The following is a 21,022-nucleotide window of genomic DNA, read 5'->3' as shown; positions in this document are numbered from 1 at the left end:
CGCAACGCTTCGCTAACATGACGGTAATTCTTTATTCGACAACTATAATTTTTTTTAGTAGCAAGATTTTCGTAAAGCACGTGGATGACAGCAACGCTTCCAACATGTCCACACGGTTGCTCATTCTAGAAATGGATCTACCATTTGACGCTAATCGAAGTTTTATATATGAATCGGTCATAATTACTCAATTTGTTAATTTGCTATTGTGTGCCGACGCAAACTGTTTATTAAATGCTCTACTCATAAATCTGGTAAGTCTGGCAGGACACGTAAAAGATATATTATAATTGTCCGTAAAACTCAATTTCTTGAAGTTTTATTAACCAGTTAATTGATGTCAATTGGAATGTACAGAATGCAGTGAATCATAGAAACGATGCATACTTTTTTTCGATTGATTTCTAAATGCAGTCTGCTTTCACTAGACAGATTGGTTCTTTCTTATGCGCTAATCGTTTACGTTCAAATGGTCTACAAACAAGATTCAGTTTCGAAATCCATTGAAAAGATGTGTTGCAACTTTTCTGTGATACACTGTACAGGGTGCTGCCATATCTACACATCAGTTAGTCGGCTTGCCTATCTGCCTATGGGTAGGGGCACGCTTTATTGGCATAATGCGGAATAAGATTATATCACAAGTCCGGCGGGGAATGAGACAAAAGAAACTGAATTTTACATTCTGGTATATAGTGTAAAATTCAATAGTATGATATAATTTGTATTTAATAATACAAATAATATCTGACTTAATCTAACATAATGAAATTTAATAAAAATATTTTAAAATATATATTTATAAATAATAATTATATAATTTTAATTATATAATTATTTTTTTTTAATATATAGTTATAAATTATAAATACATATTTTTAAAAATTTATCAAGTTTCATTTATGTTAGATTAAGTCAGACATCATTTATATTACTAAAAATATATTTTATATCATATTATTGAATTTTACACTACACCAGAATGTAAAATTCAATTCCTCTTGTCTCATTCTCCGCCGGACTTGCGATCTAATCTTATTTCGCATTATCGGTAACGCGTGCCCCTGCACATAGGCAGATAGGTAACCCGACTTACTGATCTGTAAGTATCGACAGTACATATATGTATTTATTGTTTATATGATTAAAAATAGTCAATAGATAATTTTGATTTAAGCTGCTTTTTAAATCTTAAAGATTTTAAGATTTTGTGTAGCTTAAATAGAATTCAAGCATTAAAAAATTTTTTTCACGGCTTCTATTAAGTGACTGTTGAGAAGAATATATATTTTAGATATTGCATATAGGCGGACAAATCGATATTCTTCGAGAGGGATTAAAGGAAGTTTTTCCGAAGAATGGAAAGTGTAATACGAGTTATTTTACGGTAAAGAAGATAATTAAGAAGCATCAGAAGATTATCACATTTTCAGAGCACATTGAAGATCTGTACACGTATATTGCGATGGTGCTGTTTATATTAGATACTCTGATTATCTGCTGCTTAGGATTTACCATGATTGCGGTAAGCAACTTTGATTAATTTCATGATAAACAAAAGATATAAAAACCACTGTTAAATTTATGTAGATTAGAAAAGCACTAATTTATACTCTTAATTATTCATTGTTTTTCCACTTTTCTATTGCTCTTAGGACGTTTCTTAATATTCCAGTCGATCGGTCAACCCGATGCTACGAAAAGTATAACCAAAAACTTGTTATTTTATATCGTTATAAATGTGGAAGCGTTTGTATATTGTTTCGCTGGAGAATATTTGAGCGCTAAGGTTAGATATTGGGACCAATATATGTATATTGTTCACGACAAATAGCAGAATATTACGTAATTGATTTTGTATATAAAGGCTACAAGATCCATTATTTAATAGAACAAAAGTATCGGAGATGCTGCATATGCTTCCCACTGGTACGAATCAAATTCTAGAGACAGTCGAATTATATTGTCCTTGATAATGAGGTCGCAAAATCAATTAACCATTACAATAGGAAAGATAATGAATTTGTCTTTGGAACAATATAGTACTGTAAGTTTATCTTAGCAGGTTATCTTTCTTTATATATAAAACTTTTTAGATTGTATGCTAAAAATTATCTTAAAAATATCTGTTTTAAATAATGAACAAAATTTGCTGCAGTATTTATATTGTAATACATTATTAAAAGAAATGAAGTATAACAAGTAGAATTTAAATATTTATATTTTCTACATTGATATTTTACAATAATTATAATAATACTCTTACAGATTGTAAAGGCTTCAGCTTCTTATATATCGGTCCTCCTTGCAATGTATTGAGAGAGGCGAAACTACATTCTATTAAAAAAAATTGTTTAATTACTTTCAACAACTGGTAGTTTGATTAGTAACAACAAAATTTGCACATAAATTAAAAGTGACAAAAGTGACGTTCTATTATTACTTGTTATCTGTTTTATTTTCTTCTATGGCGTATACTTACACGCATGTATGCATCGTTCACTTGCACGCATGTGTATTTCATATGGGAGTTAGAATAAGCTCGGGCAGTCAAGCAGTAGATCGATAATGTCGGGATACGCAGTGTTTATTAAATGTGGTCGAACAATGCAACCCTATGCTATTTTCTTCTCCTGCCTGGTATTGTTCGCTCCACTTTGCAAGTCCCTACAATTTTCCTCTTATATTTTTTTGTGGGTCTTCCAGTTGAACATTATATACTCGCACGTCATTTTGAATTTTTAATCATCGTAATTCATCACTATCGTTATAGTCGTATCTAGAAAGAAAAAGAGGAGTGGATAGCGAGAAAACGAGAGAACGAATTTTGTAAACTTTATGTTTTTCTTTACAATTTTGTAAACGTAAATCTATAATTGTGTATCTTATGTGTGGTATCATACAAGTTTTTAATGATTTATCGGTCTCGGTCAATTACGTGCGAAGTGTTTTTGTGTTTTAATTTTCAGCAGGTTATTTCACGATACTTCGATCAAAAAAATACATATTGGCCTGTCAATATTTGATGCTTTGTAAGTCGTTGATAGAGAATTTTTTGTTCTCGTAATTACGCAAATGACTGCTTCGAGTAAGTTTCTTCATAAAATTTGTTGTTCGTCATCTTTGGCATCTGGCTTGACGTGATGTGCCATTTTGCATAAATTATTTTGTTTTGCTGAATTAATTATTGTTAAAGTCTATCGATATATATATTTACTTTGTATTGCATCATCGCATTGTCGAGTTGATGGATTGATGAATAATTTGAGCAGTTCTTTCCCAATCGAGCAAACAATGTTTTTAAAACGTTTTTTAAATATTCATTTAATATAAAAATATTAAATAAATATTTTTTATGTGTTATGTGCAGATTGATTAGTGCACAGTTTATTGCTTTTCAAATTAACCATCTTCTAGATTTAACGATGAATTAGTCTGATGATTCTATAAAGTGCTTCTTTTGCATGCAAAACAAGTATTAAATAATAAAGTATTATTTTATATAAATTTATTTAGAATTCCGAAATTATTCAGTTTTTCTCGTACAGAAAGTCCCACGATTATATCTTGGTGATAGCCGTGGATTAAACAGAAAGCAAGAGATCCGTTCAGCATTCACACGACAACGGACATCACTAATCTGTCACATCGCGTTTCGAAATCAATTATCGGTCTTCACGTGGTCAACGTAGTGACCTATAGTCTCAGCGTAATTTTGTTCAATATCGAAGGTGATAACTTTAATACATCAATTGCTGTCATTCGGGGATTTATCCTGAGAATGGAATTTCTCTTCGATGGCAACTCATCCGTGCACGAGCTCTTAATTGAACAATTTTTTTACTTTTTAACACAAACGTGTTCGATTGATGTATTAATCATAACGTTGATAATTCTTAAGATTTATTGTAAAATTTTGAGATAATTTTACGTAAAGTAAATATCGTTAAAATAGTATGCATTCGATCATAATTCTTGATATAGATAGAACTTATGGTCAATTCTGGAAGTTAAAATTTAAATTGTTTAAAATTATTGTGTTGATAAAAAATTATTGATCAATCTAAATCCTTTAAGATTATTTATCGCCATAATTGAAATAATTTGTAGAAAAAAGATGTACGCACATACATGCACGTACAAGTTAAAATTGTATTTAGTTAATAATAATTTAAAAACCTTTTAATTTCTTCACAGTTACAGTTTATTTTTGTATATTTTATAAATATTTATCATCTCTGAAAAAGAGTAATTTAACTAGAGTCGCTTGTAACTCGACTATCCTAACGATGCATTTATTCTCGAAAGTGACTTCCTCTGTGTTCTATATGCTATTTTCTTATGCTTATTTTAATAAACTCATATATCTTTACGCACACAAATTTAATATTTACTCGCTTTAAAATGAATTAATGCTAATTCTTAATTGTCTATGTTGCTTCATATAATCTCGATATTATAACATATTTTATTGGAAAAAGTTATATAAATTATGAGAATGCATTGATTAATATACATTAAAATATAATACATTGACTAAAATACATCTTTATCATCATTTTTCGCTTTTGTAAAGTATTCAAAATAATCCAAATATGAAAAATTTATCGTGAACCGGCAAGACAATTTATTTTCTCGCCTTCTTTAGTGTATGGAGAACTATATAAATTAGAAAATTAAATCATGATAATATCATGCAAGTTATAATACAAAATCAAAGTAATAATTAAAATAAAAATTGAAGTAATAATATAAAATCATAAGAGATAAGTAATAAAAAAATATAATACAATACAAAGAAGTTATTATCATTGTCATTTCATATGATACTTCAAATAATATTATATTTACTTTTAATATAATTAAATTGTTTATTTTTTCTTTTACACGTAAAATAAGAAATTGAAAAAATATAAATTACATATGACAAATATTCCTTCTTATTACATAATTAAATGTTACTTCAGAGTTTTATTAATTCTTAAATGATATTGTAACAACTATTAAACAATCTTTTCTGAAAGATTAACGTAAGATCTTCACATTTTATAATCTTTTTTTTGATAACTTGTACTACACTTGTCGTTTACGAGTAATTTTGTTATTCCGTAAATTTCGCTCAACTCCGTTGCTACTCGAATATAAAACTTTACTCAGCACTTTGCTTTCTCGTTTTCCTAGCTTACTTTTTTTACTAGAGTTTTATCCAAAATTGCGCGATTTGTATATTTCAGGATAATAGCAGTGAACGTTGGCCACACTTATCGTAATGCATGAAGAAGACTATTCTTTAATATTGAGAAAATAAAATTTCAGAAAAAGAAACGTTCTCTTTCGCCTGTTCCATCTTTCCTCTTCATCAAAAAATTCTCCCCTATTTACGGAAATACAAAACTTTTCTTATGGTCACCGAACATGATTTTAATACTATGTTCTGTCCACGTTTACACGTGCCACGGTTGCTATCTGCTGTCACTTGAATTTTTAAAGGAAATAATGCACTGCCTGCTACTTCATTGCTCGAGAATTCGAGAGGGACAGGGTCGTCCACCTAAAAACTTCTTTTTTTTATCCACAATAGTGTACGCAATGTGTGTACGTTCCGATCAAAATATTTAATAAGCCGTAGCTCATGGGAAGGCACCCACCACTCCCGGTCTCTTTCAAGCTCTGTTTGTATAGAGACACTATATCGTGCACATCATATGATCGATCAAGTGTTTCTTGTAACACTGTGCTTCTTGTAAACATTCTCTTGTCGGAATCGATGCATATTAACAGTGTACAATAATAAGAAAATAATAATAGAAATATGAAAGTAAGGAATGCTGTTAGCCCAGTTATAGAAATTTGGTTTCGAATTTTTGGCATTTGGCCGAATATGTCGTGTGCTTCGTTGTGTAGACTACTCTGGACTGTCTTGATCATAATCGAGCAAGTTTTACAATATCGATATATCATTATGCATTTCCATTTGGTTGAGTTTACCGAGATAATGCATATTTTGGGTTCAACAATGACGTATACAATATTTTTAATTAAACTTGTCATTTTTTGGTGTAAACAGCGGTGAGATAAGCGAGATCGGTGAAACATATATTAATATGACTGTCAGATCGGTGAAAAATTTGTTTTACAGATTATTTTTTTAATTATAATTAATTATACTACTTAGCCTAGTTAAATAAATATAAAATTGCATCTCAATTTGACAATTACCACGTTGGTCGGTAAAATAAATTATTTGACAATTGCAAATGTGAACGAAACTAAATTAAAGACAAATTGCTATAATAAATTAACTACTATACGCGATAAAAAAAATTAGAGAACATGCATCTGTAAATTCATGCGCAACGATAAATTTTTCATCGATGGTTTGCATAACGCTTCATTGTGACCGTTATCACGATTATGAATTATGATAATTGAAAACTGTTTGTAGAACGTTCAACAGAATACTAACAATGATGGAAATTGATTGGGAAAAGAGTTTTAAAACAAAATTCAGTATGTTCGCGATATGCAATGCCAAACTGTCACAGCGCTTTGTTAATATGACGGTGATTCTTTATTCGACAACTGTACTTCTTATGAGTAGCAAGGTTTTCCTAAAACATGCGGATGACAACATAACTTCCAACATTTCTACACGATTACTCATTATAGATATGGATCTACCATTTGATGCTAACCAAAAATTCGTATACGAATCAATCATAATTGCTCAATTCTTTTTTTCGCTGTTATGTGCTGATGCAAACTGCTTATTGAATGCCCTGCTTATAAATCTGGTGAGTCTTGCTGTGCAAAAAATATTATTATTATCATTAATGTTATTATTTAGGGAATTTCTATTATTCATTAAAATTAACCTTGATATTTTATTGACCAATCAATTGATATCAGTTGATTGATCAAATGTACATGTATTGTCTTATAGATTATCAAAAATAGTTTATGGAATTCTTAACTTATGCTGATTATCAAATTTTAAAAGATTATATGCAGGATATGTTCAATCTAGAAATTTAAATAATTTATTTCAAGTTTGAAAGTAATTGGCGCGTAGTCTTTCGAAGCATATATTTAAAATAAATTACATATAAAATTAATATTCTAACATTTAATTATTCCAACTTTGACTCTTTTTTTTTACATAATTGATTAAAAATCTTTTTCTCGCAACTTTGATTTAAATATGACAATTAAAAGTAATGTTTATTTTAGATACTGCATATAGGAAGCCAAATCGATATTCTTCGCGAAAACTTGAAGGAAATTTTTCCGAAGAACGGCAAACGTAATCCAAGTCATTTTGAGGCGAAAGAAGCAATTAGAGAACACCAGAAAATCATTACGTTTTCAAAGTACATTGAAGATTTATATTCATATATCGCTATGGTATTGTTCGTATCGGATACACTAATTATCTGTTGCTTGGGTTTTACAATTGTCGCGGTAAGTATTATATTTTTGTTTAATTCTACGGTAAAGAGGAAAATACATTATAGAATTTTGCAGAATAAAAGAGCACTAATTCGTGCCTTTAAGTATTCATTACCTTATCACTTTTCCATTCCTCTTAGGACATTTCTTAATATTCCAGTCGATCGGTCGACCTGATGCTTCAGAAAGCATAATCAGAAACTTCTTATTTTATGTCGTTATAAATATGGAGGCGTTCATCTTTTGTTTTGCTGGAGAATATTTAAGTATTAAGGTTAGTTATTGAGACGAATATATGGTTTGCGATAAATAAGCAGAATATTACGTAATTCGTTTTCAAAATTACAAGATCCATTATTCAATAGAGCAAAAGCATCGGAGATGCTGCTTACGCTTCCTTTTGGTACGAATCAGATTCTAGGGATAGTCGAATTATATTATCTTTGATAATGAGGTCGCAAAATCAATTAACCATTACAATTGGAAGGATAATGAATTTGTCTTTGGGACAATTTACCACTGTAAGTTTATCTCAAAGAGACACATTATTTTACACGTAAAACTTTTAAACACATATTTTACACTGAAGAGATTATTCTACTAATAATTATCTAGAATAAATAAAAAGCAAAAAATTTATTTTCTCTTTTTAAATTGTAAATAAACTATTATTTTAATTAATTTTTGTTGTATACGCACATATACTATTATAATAATCAAATAATACTTTTACAGATTGTAAAAGCTTCAGCCTCCTATATATCGGTTCTACTGGCAATGTATTGAAGCGGAACTGCATTATATTTTTAATGAGTGTTAACAACTGGTAGTTTGTTATTGGTTAGTCTCAAAAAAAATTGCACATAATTTAAAAATGTCGAAAATCATTACAGTATTACTTGCCATTTTTTTCCATATGTGTTATACACTTGCGTGTGTGCGTTTTGGTAATAAGAATAAACTCAAAATTGCCAGGCAGTAGATCAATAACTCGAGACGTTTATTAATTGATGTTGAACAATGCAACTCCGTGCTGCTTTCTTTTCTCCCACTTGGCAACGTTAACGCGACTTTGCAAGTTCTGACAATTTTTCTTTCATTTTTCTTCGAGTCTTCCATTCGTACATTATGCATTTGCTGCTCACGTGGCGTCTTGCATTTTTAAGCCTCATAATTCGTCGCTATCGTGTTACCCTGTCGAGAAAAAAAGAAAGAAGAATAAGAAAGAGACAAAACAAGGACACAAATTTTGTAAATTTCTGGTAACTTTTAAAGTTTCATAATTGTAGATCTATAGTTGTACATTCAAAAATTATAGGTGTAAATTCTCTTCCGTGTAGTGTTTATGTAGATCTCATCGTATATTGAGAATTATATTTAACATCTATGGAGTTAAATCCACATCTATATATTTTAAAGTATGTCTTAAGTGTGTTATTTTATGCCTGCTTTCAAGAAAACATTTAATGATTAATTGTTTCCGGTTAATTGTAAATACGCTTTTGCGTTCTTCAGTGAATTATATATAACAATATTTTTCGTAAAATTAAGGAAACAAGGCAAATCCGATATATTCGATGTCTTATAAAATCATTGATAGTAAATTTTTTTCCTCACAATTTTACGAAAATAACTGTTACGAGTACAAAATGTTTCTCTATAAAATTCGTAATTTGAATCTTAATATAACATCTAAATCGACATGTTGTAAATCATTTCGCATAAATTGTTCTGGTTCGCGAAATTAATTGTCGTTATGATATCGGTACGTTTATTTCATATTTCTTCACCGCATCAACGCAATGAGCTAATGGATTTGATGAATAATTTGAGCAACTCTTTAGCATACAGCCTGTTGCTATTTAAACTGATTCTCTTCTGGAATCATCAATGAGTTAACCTAATTATTCTCTATATCGCTTTTTTTGTGCAATACAGTATCAAATAATAACTCTAAATGGCTTGAACTTATTTCATAAAGTTATTCAAAATTTATTTTTTTTTATATAAAAAGTTTCGCGATATATTATAATAGCCACGGATTAAATAAAACAAAATTCGAAAGATTTGTTCAGCATGCACACAACAACGAATATGGCTAATCGATCACAGTGTTTCGAATGCTATAATTATCAGTCTTTGCACGACGGCCACAACAATCTATAGTCTTCGCGTAAAAGTGTCCAAAAGTGGTAACTTTAATATATCAACTTTCTCTTCGTTCGGGCGCTTATGCTGAGGATGGAATAAATTTCCTTCGACAGCAACAATAATTAAAAAAAAAAAAACAGTCATATGAAATTTCCCGTCGCCACGAAAGTAATATCGAGTTTTTATTTTTTTAATTTAAAATTATTTTATATTAATAATATATAAAAATTGATTATTACAGGGTAAAGACAATATTCTTTAACAAAAAATTTCCACAATGTAAGTAATAAATAATTATTGACTTTATTTAAATTTTCCTTAAACACAAAACATCTGCAATTTTCTTCATTCTTCTCTACAGCAAAGTTATCGAAAATGTATAAGATAAACGTCCCAGTGACCGGACATGTATCTATGTCCGGACACACACTTAAATAAAATTTATTATTATTAATCTCTCCTCAAATGTTTTTTTAAATATAATATTATAATTTAATTGTAATTTTTAAATATAACTAAATTATAATATTGTGATAAAAAGATAATTTGAGATTAATAATAATAAATTATGTGTAAGTGTCCGGACAAATAGATACATGTCCGATCATTGAGACGTTTACCTTAGTGGTTTACTTCGAGAAGCGTGAACATTCTATGATCACGAGTTACAGTACAGCACTAGCCGTATATCGGATTGTCATTGAAGAAATAAGTTATCACAACTAGAATATACTGCAATAATATCGTTTGTGTTTACCACGTGTTCGCAATTCTCCTACTTTCCTCTAGTATTATAATATATACACTCTATCCACAGTATAAAATTATAAAATATATAATAAAAAAACTTAGTAATAGTATTAAAGAAATGATTACTAATATAGTATTATAAATAATATACCATTTATTTCTGATATAATTAAATCGATTAATTTTTCTTTCACGCTTAAAATATCGATAATAATAATTACTTAACAAATGCTCTACTAGCATAAATAGATATTACTTTACATTTTTGTAATGTGTTGAAATGCCATTATAACATATATTATTACAATCTTTTATCGAAGATTAACATAAGCTCTTTGCATTTTACGATTCTTTAGTCCGGATCTACAATAGGTGATTTAAGACTTAAGTCATAAGAAATTAACCAATTACAGCCGAATGCGAGAAGAATAATCGATTGTGATTCGTCCATTTCTTACGGCTTAAGGCTTAAAAATCTATTGTAGATCCGGGCTAGCTTATAATATAGCTAGCTTATGATATAGCACATAAGTATTATGCTTGTCGTTTGCGAGTAACGCCATTGCTACTGGAATATGAAACTTCACCACCACTTCGTTTTCTGTTTCCTACTTCTGACTTACTTTTTCACAATCATTGTGCAACCTGAATCTGACATGCATCAGAGTTCCGTCTAAAATAATGCGATTTACATATTTCAGGAGAATAAATTGCTAGCGCGTGCATACTAGCCGCACTTACATAATGCGCGAGGAAGAATATCATTCAATATTGAGGAAATAAAATTTGGAAAGAGAAAAATATTCGTTTCTTCCACCCTCTTCCTCAAAAAAGTCTCCCTTATTCACGGATATACAAAACTTTTCTTACGATCACCAAACACAGTTTAATGTCCTGTGAACGTTCGCGTGTTGCTATCTGTTGCTTGAATTTTTAAAGAAAATAATGCATTGCGAGCTACACCGTTTTGCCCAAGAATTTGAGAGGGAGAGGGTCGATCATCCGGAAATTTCTTTCTTTATCGACAACCTACACGCAATCTGTACACGTTGCAATCAAAATATTTAATAAACCATGACCCGTGGGATGGTGCCCTCCACTCTCCTCTTTCAAGCTCTCAGTTTGTACAAAGACACTACATCGTAAACATCGTACGATCGAACAAGTATTTTCCGTAACACTGTGTTTTTTTTCTAAATTCTCTTGCCGGATTAGATGCATATTAACAGTGTAAAATAATAAAAAAGTAATAAACAGAAATATGAAAGTAAAGAATACTGTTAGCCCAGCAACCGAAATTTTGTTTCGTATCTTTGGTATTTGGCCGAACGCGTCGTTCGTTTTGTTACGTAGACTGATTTGGACTATTTCGATCGTATTCGAGCAAATTGTTCAATATCGATATATCGTAAAACATTTCCATTTGATGGAGTTTTTCGAGATAATAACAGTTCTGAGTTCAGCAGTGCCGTATACGAGATTTTTTATTACACTAGTCATTTTTTGGTATAAACAGCGGTGAGATACGCAGCGGTGAGACACATATTATAAGCATTATCAGTGAAAAATTTATTTTAAATACTATTTAATTATGTTTAATTACACAATTTATTTACATTAAGTTAATTAAATAAATTTAATATCAACTTAATATATATTCATTCAACAATTACCAATTTAAATGGTAAATTAATTTATTCGGCAATTACAAACCTTAACAGAATTAAAAACAATTGCCATAATAAACAAATTATATGCAAAGGTAAAGGATAAATGGACATCCGGAAGTTATTGCATAACGATAAATTTTTCATCGATGATTTGCATAATGCTTCATTGTGGCTGTGTTATCATGATTATAACCAATAAAACTATTTGTAGAACACTCAGTAAGATATTAACGATGATGGCGATTGACTGGGAAAAGCGTTCCAGTACAAAATTCAGTATATTTGCGACATACAATGCTAAACTGTCAGAACGCTTCGTTAACATGACGGTGATTCTTTATTCGACAGCTGTAATTCTTTTTAGCACCAAGATCTTTGTAAAACACATGGATGGCGGTAATGCTTCCAATGTTTCCACACGATTGCTCATTCTAGAGATGGATCTACCATTTGACACTAGTCAAAGATTTGTATATGAATCGGTTATAATTATTCAATTTCTTCATTTGCTGTTGTGTGCCGACGCAATCGGTTTATTCAATGCCTTACTCATAAATCTGGTAAGTTTTATTGTGTAAGTAGATATCGTTTTTATGTGTTATTTTTACTATTCATAATATTAATTTCTTGATATTTTAATAATCTGTCATCAATTAATATCAATTCTTATTCATGAAATATTTGATTATTGTTCATATTATCAAAAACAATATATATATAGACCATTATGACTTATGCTGTTTCTTAAATTTTAAAATATTTTGTACGGCATTAATTAAATTTATGCATTAAAATATTTTTTTCTCAACATCCATAAGCATGATAGTTAAGAAGAACGTACATTTTAGATATTGCATATAGGCGGTCAAATCGATATTCTTCGTGAGAGTTTGATGGGAATTTTTCCGAAGAAAGAGAAAGACAGTTCGAGTCATTTTATGGTAAAAGAAGTAATCAAGGAACATCAGAAAATCATTATCTTTTCAGAGCATATCGAAGATCTGTATTCATATATTGCGATGGTGCTCTTTGTATCTGATACTCTGATTATTTGCTGCTTAGGTTTTACAATTGTCGCGGTAAGTACTATAATTTCACATATACAGTCTTAATGAATCATGTATTATTTATTATAATGTTGTTCAATTCAACGATGAAGAGCAATGTATACTGTATGAACCGTTGCTGAATTTGCAGAATAAAAGAGTACAATTTCGTGCTTTTAATTATTCAGTATTTTGTTATCTTTCCGTTGCTCTTAGAATATTTCTTAATATTCCAGTCAATCGGTCGACCCGACGTCTTGAAAAATATAATTAGGATTCTCTTATTTTACCTTGTCATGAATATGGAAGCATTCGTATTTTGTTTTGCTGGAGAATACTTAAGCGCTAAGGTTAGACTAGATTATTAATTAGGACAATTATATTAATCACGACATTATAATATTATTATATAATTGTTTGTATATAAACATACATATACACAGACACACATATACAGAATCCCATTTTAATTATCTAAGACAAATGTTTTGAGAATTACGTAACATACGTAAAAAATATCTCAGATGAAGGTGGGACTGTTTCAAGGAGACGTATTTTTTGTTCATATTGTTTTTTATAGGTGAGTAGGTCAAAAAGATATGAAAGTCATCCTTATTTTTTAAATAATTTTTTTACATAATCTTTCTACAATTTTTCTATTCATAGAGGTATTAATTTACAATTATTAAAAAGTAACATACGAAACATTTAAAATTTTATGTCATTATATGTCAGAATGTGGTATAAAATATCTTATAAACTAATGGTTTTTTTTTATTTCTGTTTTAATATTTTTATATATATAGAATAATTATACAAATTATATTATTAAAAAAAAATCATTTAACTCTAATTAAAAAAATAGAGTAACCTTCATATCTTCTTAATATCGTTATTAAAAAAAAAAAAACAAACGTGATGACTAAAATACATTTCCCACGAAACCGTTTCACTTTCACCTGAAAAATTTTTTCGTATCTTACAAATTTTTGAAAATATTTGCTAATTAACAATCTGTACATGTATAAATATTACAAGGATAATTATTTAATAGAGTAAAAGCATCGGAGATGCTGCCTACGCTTCCCTTTGGTACGAATCAGGTTCTAGAACCAATCGAATTATATTGTTTTTTTAACACAGTTTGTGCACAAATGATTATTTTATCCATAATCATCTATACATATAAAAAGTGTGTCTTCTATTTTTAAAATATATGTAAAATATTATTATCAAATACTTTCTATTACATAGACGTACAGAGTGTATCATTTTAATTGACGCACTAAAATATCTCCTAAATAGTGCATTAAAAAACAAATGTTTCAGACAATAGTTATATGGTTTAGAGGGTGACGTAAGAAGGTACTTTTAGTTTGATCTTGGAAAGTTGTTTGAATGTCACGTAAAGGTCAGCATCGATTTCATAATGGAATCCCATATATTTCATTACATATTTTTGTAGCTTGCCTCGGAAGCTTTCCAAAACACTATAATGAAATTATTTTTCATTAAATACTTTTCGAGTTATAAGACTTCAAAGATACAGTTCAAGATGTCCGATCGACAGTTAATATCTCTTGAATGTTGTTCAGGATGATGACCTTTACTTGAATAATATTTGTCAAGATTAAGACCATTGGAGGTTCTATTTTATTAAAATATCTCTTATTTTTATTTTTACGTAGAAATGTAATTTTTAATGTAAAAATGAAAATAAGAGGAACAACCTCCACCTTGATCTTGACAAATATTATCCAGGTCATGATCCTGAGAAATATTCAAGAGGTTTTAGCCGTCGGATACCTTGGGTAATGCTAATTCCGGCGGTGCTGTAACTTGCCTTATAACATGGGAAGTACTTAATGAAAATGAACTTAATTATAGTGTTTAGAAAAACTCTTATGGTAAGCTATAAGAATATGCAACAAAATGTATGGGATTCTATTTAAGAAATTAATGACCTTTACGTGACCTACAAACAACTTTTCAAGATCAAACCAATAGCACCATCTTATGTCCCCCTCCAAACCATGAAACTTTTCTCTGAAACATTTTTCTGTAAGATGCACTGTTCAAGAGTAGTGTATTTAATGCAGTAATCTCTGCTCCCACGCCGTCTAACACAAGCATATAAAAATATCCATATATTTTTCGGTTATAAAGATATTTGCATATTACATTTTGCCTCGACTAACCCCGCTCTATCTCTATTCTATATTTTTTTAATATGTATATTGATTAATAAGAAATAATATTTCTTATAATATTTACATTGTAACATATTAAAATAAGCCAAATGTTAAACAAATCATTTTTTACATAAATATTCAATTTAAATATTTAATTTAAATTTAAATATTTAATTTTTACGTATGTACATTTTGGTATTTTATAATAATCAAATAATATTTTTACAGATTGTAAAAGCTTCAGGCTCCTATATATCCGTCCTACTTGCGATGTGTTAAAGCTACAGTCAATTTACATTAAACTTCTAATTAACGTTAACAGTTGTTATTAATAGTTATTGTTTAGTTATTAGAAAATTTGCACATAAATTAATATTAACAAAAACTGTTGCAGTATTATCATTTTCTTTCATATATTACACTTGCACGCATATATATGCATTAGTGGAAAATAAGAATAAATTAGACTATCAGGCGATAGATCAATAATCTAAAATACACAATGTTTATTAAAAAATTAAGTCGAACAATACAATTACGTGCTGCTTTCCTCTCTCACATATAACATTGTTCGCATTTTATGATTTCCGACGATGTTCCTTTTATTTTCTAGCGATACTTCATTTAAACATTATGTACTTGCTGTGTGCACGGCATTTTGCATTTTTAAGTCTTGTAATTTGTTGTTATTATGTTATCCTGTCATGAAACAAAGAAAGAAAGAAAGAAAAAAAGAAATGGGACAGAGGAGGAAAAAAATATCTTAAACTTTCTGTTTCTGTTTACACTTTCGTAATTATATAGATCTATATTTATAATGGAATAAAACTAAAGAATTCTATAAATAAAAGATAATTATTGGCTTTATTTAATCCTAGTATGGTATTCATGGGTAAAACGTACTCTATGCGATTTTTTACATTGCTATAACTTTTTTATAATATAATTTGAAGACCCGAATTGAGGTTGAAAAGAAACTTTAACTGTCCATAGATATGATAAGCCTGCAAGGGTATTTTTATTTACGTTATTCTCAATATGAGAATGCACAAAAATTCAAAGACGGTACTAGGGACCCACATGCATGATTAGCTTATCGATGTTCTGGGTACCCCTTTATTTTTTATTAAATATATGTTTACTGAGTTTCGCGGATAGTATAAAAGTAAGTACATGAAAAAATGTAGAACTAAAAAAATTATATTTCAATATAATAAATAGTAGAAGTTTTATAATTTTTGTCAGTCTTCGGAGATTGCTCGGCCGGGGCGGATTTATCGCTTTAGAGCGAGTGTTGTATCATCCTCTAAATTAAATACTAATAAACTTAATCATACATACTATAATAATATTTATACATGTACAACCTTTATCTACTTATAATATTACTCTTTATATTGTTCAAATAATAAAATTGTATTTATTAATGGTAAACTTAAAATATGCAAATTCTCCAAAAATTTCGACTTTCGATAGTTTAAATAATTATACTTTTTTGAGCAATTCATATCGCACTATTTTTTTTTTGTTAGTCCAAAGGGTCAACTAAAAAAATCCTACGGGTTTTTGCTTGAACATTAAATTTAAAAGTTTGAAAATAATTTATCCAAAGTAGTCATTTAATGAAAATTTTTCCAATAAAATTTCTTTGAAGCATCATAATTAATTAAAAATAAAATATTATTTAATTGATTCATATTTATCTGTCTTTGTCTGACTTCGAGGTATAGATTTCACAAGTTTTGAACTAAAAAAATACGTATTCAGTCGAGAGATATAACGTGATAAAGTTGTAAAATTTCATAAACTTTAGTGTTAGCGGGAAGATAACCAAAAATAATAATATCATACTAGGGTTAACCTTTTTTCTTAAAAAATTGCAATTACTCCAGTCTTTTCTACAGCAAAGTTATTGAAAATATATAAAGCTATTTAGAATAAAGGAGAATTATAACTTACATTAATAACAACAGTGTACTAGCTCTTAGTTGCTTATTGATCTTGTAATATTGTTTTTGATATATTAAGAGCTCGATTAATTTATATTGTTCTTTTATTGAAGTTTAACATAAGCTCTTTGCATTTTACGATATTGTTTATATATAGCTTATAAGTACCATGCTTTTTGTCATGAACGCCGTTGCTATTGGAAAATACAACTTTACTCAGCACTTCGTTCTCCATCTCCTGCTTCTGATTTACTTATTCACGATCATTGCACGCAATCTGTATCTGAAGTGCATCAGAGCTTCTTAAAAAATTATGCGATTTACATATTTCGAAAGAATGAATTGTGAACGCGTGCACACTAGCCGCACTTACATAATGCGCGAGGAAGAATATCTCTCTTCCAATATAGAGGAAATAAATTCTCAGAAAAGAAAAACTTACTCCACCCTCTTTCTCCCTTATTCACGGATATACAAAACTTTTCTTACGGTCACCGAGCACAGTTTAACGTCCTGTGAATGCGTGATGCTAACTGTTCTTGCTTGAATTTAAAAAAAAAAAGAATGCATTATGAGCTACACCGACGTTTCGCCCAAGAATTCCAGAGGGAGAAGGTCGATCATCCGGAAATTTCTTTATTTATCGATAATATACACACCATTTTCCTCATTGCGATCGAAATATTTAATAAGCTATGACTCGTGGGAGGGTGTCCTCCACTCTCATTCTCTTTCAAGCTCTCGGTTTGTACAAAGACACTACATCGTACGATCGATCAAGTGTTTTTCGTAATACCCCTGTTTTTTTATTCTCTTACCGGATTCGATATTAACAAGTGCAAAATAATAAGATAGCAATAATAATATAAATATGAAAGTAAAGAATACTGTTAGTCCAGCTACAGAAATTATGTTTCGTATCTTTGGTATTTGGCCGAACACGTCGCTCGTTTTGTTACGTAGACTGTTCTGGACTATTTTGACCGTATTCGAGCAAATTGGTCAATATCGATACATTGTAAAACATTTTCATTTGATGGAGCTTTTCGACTTAATAATGATTATAAATTTAGCAGTGACGATGACGAGATTTTTTATTGTACTCATCGTTTTTTGGTCTAAACAGCGGTGAGATACGCAGTGGTGAGACACATAGTATAAGTATACTATCAGTGAAAAATTTCTTTTAAACATTATTTAATTTATCGGAATTAAATTAATTAAATAAATTTAGCATTAATTACGTCTTACTTCAACGATTATCACTTTGGATTGTAAAGTGATTTATTCGGCAATTGCAAACGTTAAAAGAACTAAAAACAATTACTGTATTAAACAAATTATTATATGCAAAAATAAAAGACAAATGGACACACATTTCGACAGTTATTATATAACGATACATTTTTCATCGATGATTTGTATAATGCTTCATTGTGGCAGTTATCATGATTATAACCAATAAAACTATTTGTAGAACATTCAATAACATATTAACTATCATGGCGATTGACTGGGAAAAGCGTTCCAGTACAAAATTCAGTATATTTGCGACATACAATGCTAAACTGTCAGAACGCTTCGTTAACATGACGGTGATTCTTTATTCGACAGCTGTAATTCTTTTTAGCACCAAGATCTTTGTAAAACACATGGATGGCAATGCTTCCAATGTTTCCACACTGTTGCTCATTGTAGAGATGGATCTGCCATTTGACACTAATCAAAGATTTGTATATGGATCTGTCATAATTATCCAATTTCTTCATTTATTGCTGTGTTCCATCGTTATGGGTTTATTCAATGCTTTACTCATAAATCTGGTAAGTTCTATTATGTAAGTAGATATTGTTCTATGTATTATTTTTATTATTCATAAAATTAATATCTTGATATTTTAATAATTTGTGATCAATTAAAATTAATTTATTGATTGAATGTTTGATTATTGCCCCTATTATAAAAAATAATATATAGGCCATTCTGTCATATGCTGCTTTTTGAATTTTAAAATATTTTGTACGGTATTAATTAAATTTATGCATTAAAACATTTTTTCTCAACATTGATTAGCACAGTAGTTCAGAAGAATATATACATTTTAGATATTGCATATAGGCGGTCAAATCGATATTCTGCGTGAGAATTTGAAGGGAATTGTTCCGAAGAAAGACAAGGACAGCTCGAGTCATTTCACGGTAAATGAAGTAATAAAAAAACATCAGAAAATCATTACCTTCTTAGAACATATTGAACGTCTGTATTCGTATATCGCGATGGTACTCTTCGTATCGGATACACTAATTATCTGCTGCTTAGGTTCTACAATTGTCGCGGTAAGTATTATAATTTTGTTTAAATCACAGTAAAGAGTAATATACACTATAGGAACCGCTGTTGAATTTGTAGAATGAAGGAGAACTATTTTGTGCACATTTAATTAGTCAGCATTTTGTTACCTTTCCGTTGCTCTTACAATGTTTCTCAATATTCCAGTCCATCGGTAGACCTGACGTTTTAAAAAATATAATTAGTGTTCTTTTATATTACTTCGTCATGAATATGGAAGCATTTGTATTTTGCTTTGCTGGAGAATACTTGAGCGCTAAGGTTAGACATCAGAACGATTATATTAATCACGATATTATAATATTATTATATAATTGTTTGTATACACACACACACACACACACACACACACACACACACACACACACACACACACACACACATATATATATATATATACACAGCCACATTTATATACAGAATCCCATTTCAATTATCCCAGACAAATGTCTTGAAAAAACGTAAGATACGTACAAAGTGTTTCAGATAAAAGTTGAACTATTTCGAGAGGACGAATTTTATTCACGTTGTTTTTTTATAGGTGGGTAGATTAAAAAGATATGAAGGTCACCCCCACTTTTTAAATAATTTCTCTACGAAATATTATTTTTTAAATTATTTTGTTCATGAAAATATTAGTTTACGGTTATTAAAATGTAGTGTATGAAATATTTAATATTTTATGTCAATGTATGCCAGAATATGGTATAAAATATCTTATAAGCTAATGGTTTTATTTATATTTACATTTTAATATTTTCATATACAGAATAATTAGAGAAATTATATTATTAAATAAAAAATCATATAATTCCATTTAGAAAAGTAGAGTAACCTTTATATCGTTTTGATACCTATATGAAAAAACGCAAACGTGACTAAAATAAACATCTCCCACAAAACCGTTTCACTTTCATCTGAAATATGTTTTCTCATCTTTCTTCCTAAAGATATTTGCCAATTAACAATCTGTACATATATAAATGTTATATTAGAATGATTATTTAATAGAGTAAAAGCATCGGAGATGCTGCCTACGCTTCCCTCTGGTACGAATCAGATTATAGAACCAATCGAATTATATTGTTTTTGATAATGAGGTCGCAAAATGAGTTAACAATTACAGTTGGAAAGATAATGACTTTATCCTTGGAACGATTTACTAGTGTAAGTCTGTTTCATATTTACTTTATACGTATATCCTTTTAGTATAGATTTTGCACAAATGATTATTTTATTTATAATTATCTATAAATATAAAGTATGCTTGTTCTTTTTAAAATAAAGTAAAATAATGTTATCAATTACAATAATAAATAATTTTATTAAGACTGTAATGAAATTAAATACTAACAATAAGTAAGTATATTCAAACCTATAACGGTCGAAGTTAGATGTTTCAATGCCTAAATAATTCAAAGTGAATTATATATATGAGCAGTGGCGTAGCTGGGGGGGGGGGGGGG

At 29.3% G+C, this 21,022-nt stretch overlaps 3 protein-coding genes across 3 annotated transcripts in view; all 3 read left to right on the top strand.

Moving 5' to 3' along the window:
• Window positions 1-131: 131 nt before the first annotated feature.
• Window positions 132-2,319, top strand: LOC108762410 (odorant receptor 67c-like). Its single transcript, XM_018509393.1, has 5 exons — window positions 132-254; window positions 1,295-1,525; window positions 1,676-1,789; window positions 1,892-2,047; window positions 2,269-2,319. Exons 1-5 carry the CDS (start codon window positions 132-134, stop codon window positions 2,317-2,319), a joined length of 675 nt encoding a protein of 224 aa, XP_018364895.1.
• Window positions 2,320-6,671: 4,352 nt separating this feature from the next.
• Window positions 6,672-8,235, top strand: LOC108762405 (odorant receptor 85b-like). Its single transcript, XM_018509388.1, has 5 exons — window positions 6,672-6,794; window positions 7,231-7,461; window positions 7,610-7,723; window positions 7,815-7,970; window positions 8,185-8,235. The coding sequence occupies exons 1-5, from the start codon at window positions 6,672-6,674 to the stop codon at window positions 8,233-8,235; spliced, it is 675 nt and encodes a 224-aa protein (XP_018364890.1).
• A 4,222-nt stretch (window positions 8,236-12,457) lies between these two features.
• The window catches only part of LOC108762345 (uncharacterized), an 11,068-nt gene continuing 2,503 nt past the window's right edge, over window positions 12,458-21,022 (top strand). Inside the window, exons 1-8 of the mRNA XM_018509303.1 lie at window positions 12,458-12,580; window positions 12,869-13,099; window positions 13,303-13,416; window positions 14,121-14,194; window positions 18,685-19,030; window positions 19,313-19,543; window positions 19,704-19,817; window positions 20,568-20,723. Of these exons, the coding sequence (XP_018364805.1) occupies window positions 12,458-12,580; window positions 12,869-13,099; window positions 13,303-13,416; window positions 14,121-14,194; window positions 18,685-19,030; window positions 19,313-19,543; window positions 19,704-19,817; window positions 20,568-20,723 (1,389 nt within the window). The remainder of the gene's footprint in view (window positions 12,581-12,868; window positions 13,100-13,302; window positions 13,417-14,120; window positions 14,195-18,684; window positions 19,031-19,312; window positions 19,544-19,703; window positions 19,818-20,567; window positions 20,724-21,022) is intronic.

Source organism: Trachymyrmex cornetzi, unplaced genomic scaffold (assembly GCF_001594075.2).
Source record: "Trachymyrmex cornetzi isolate Tcor2-1 unplaced genomic scaffold, Tcor1.1 scaffold299, whole genome shotgun sequence".
Taxonomy (NCBI): Eukaryota; Metazoa; Arthropoda; class Insecta; order Hymenoptera; family Formicidae; genus Trachymyrmex; species Trachymyrmex cornetzi.
This window is presented reverse-complemented; position numbering and strand designations above follow the sequence as displayed.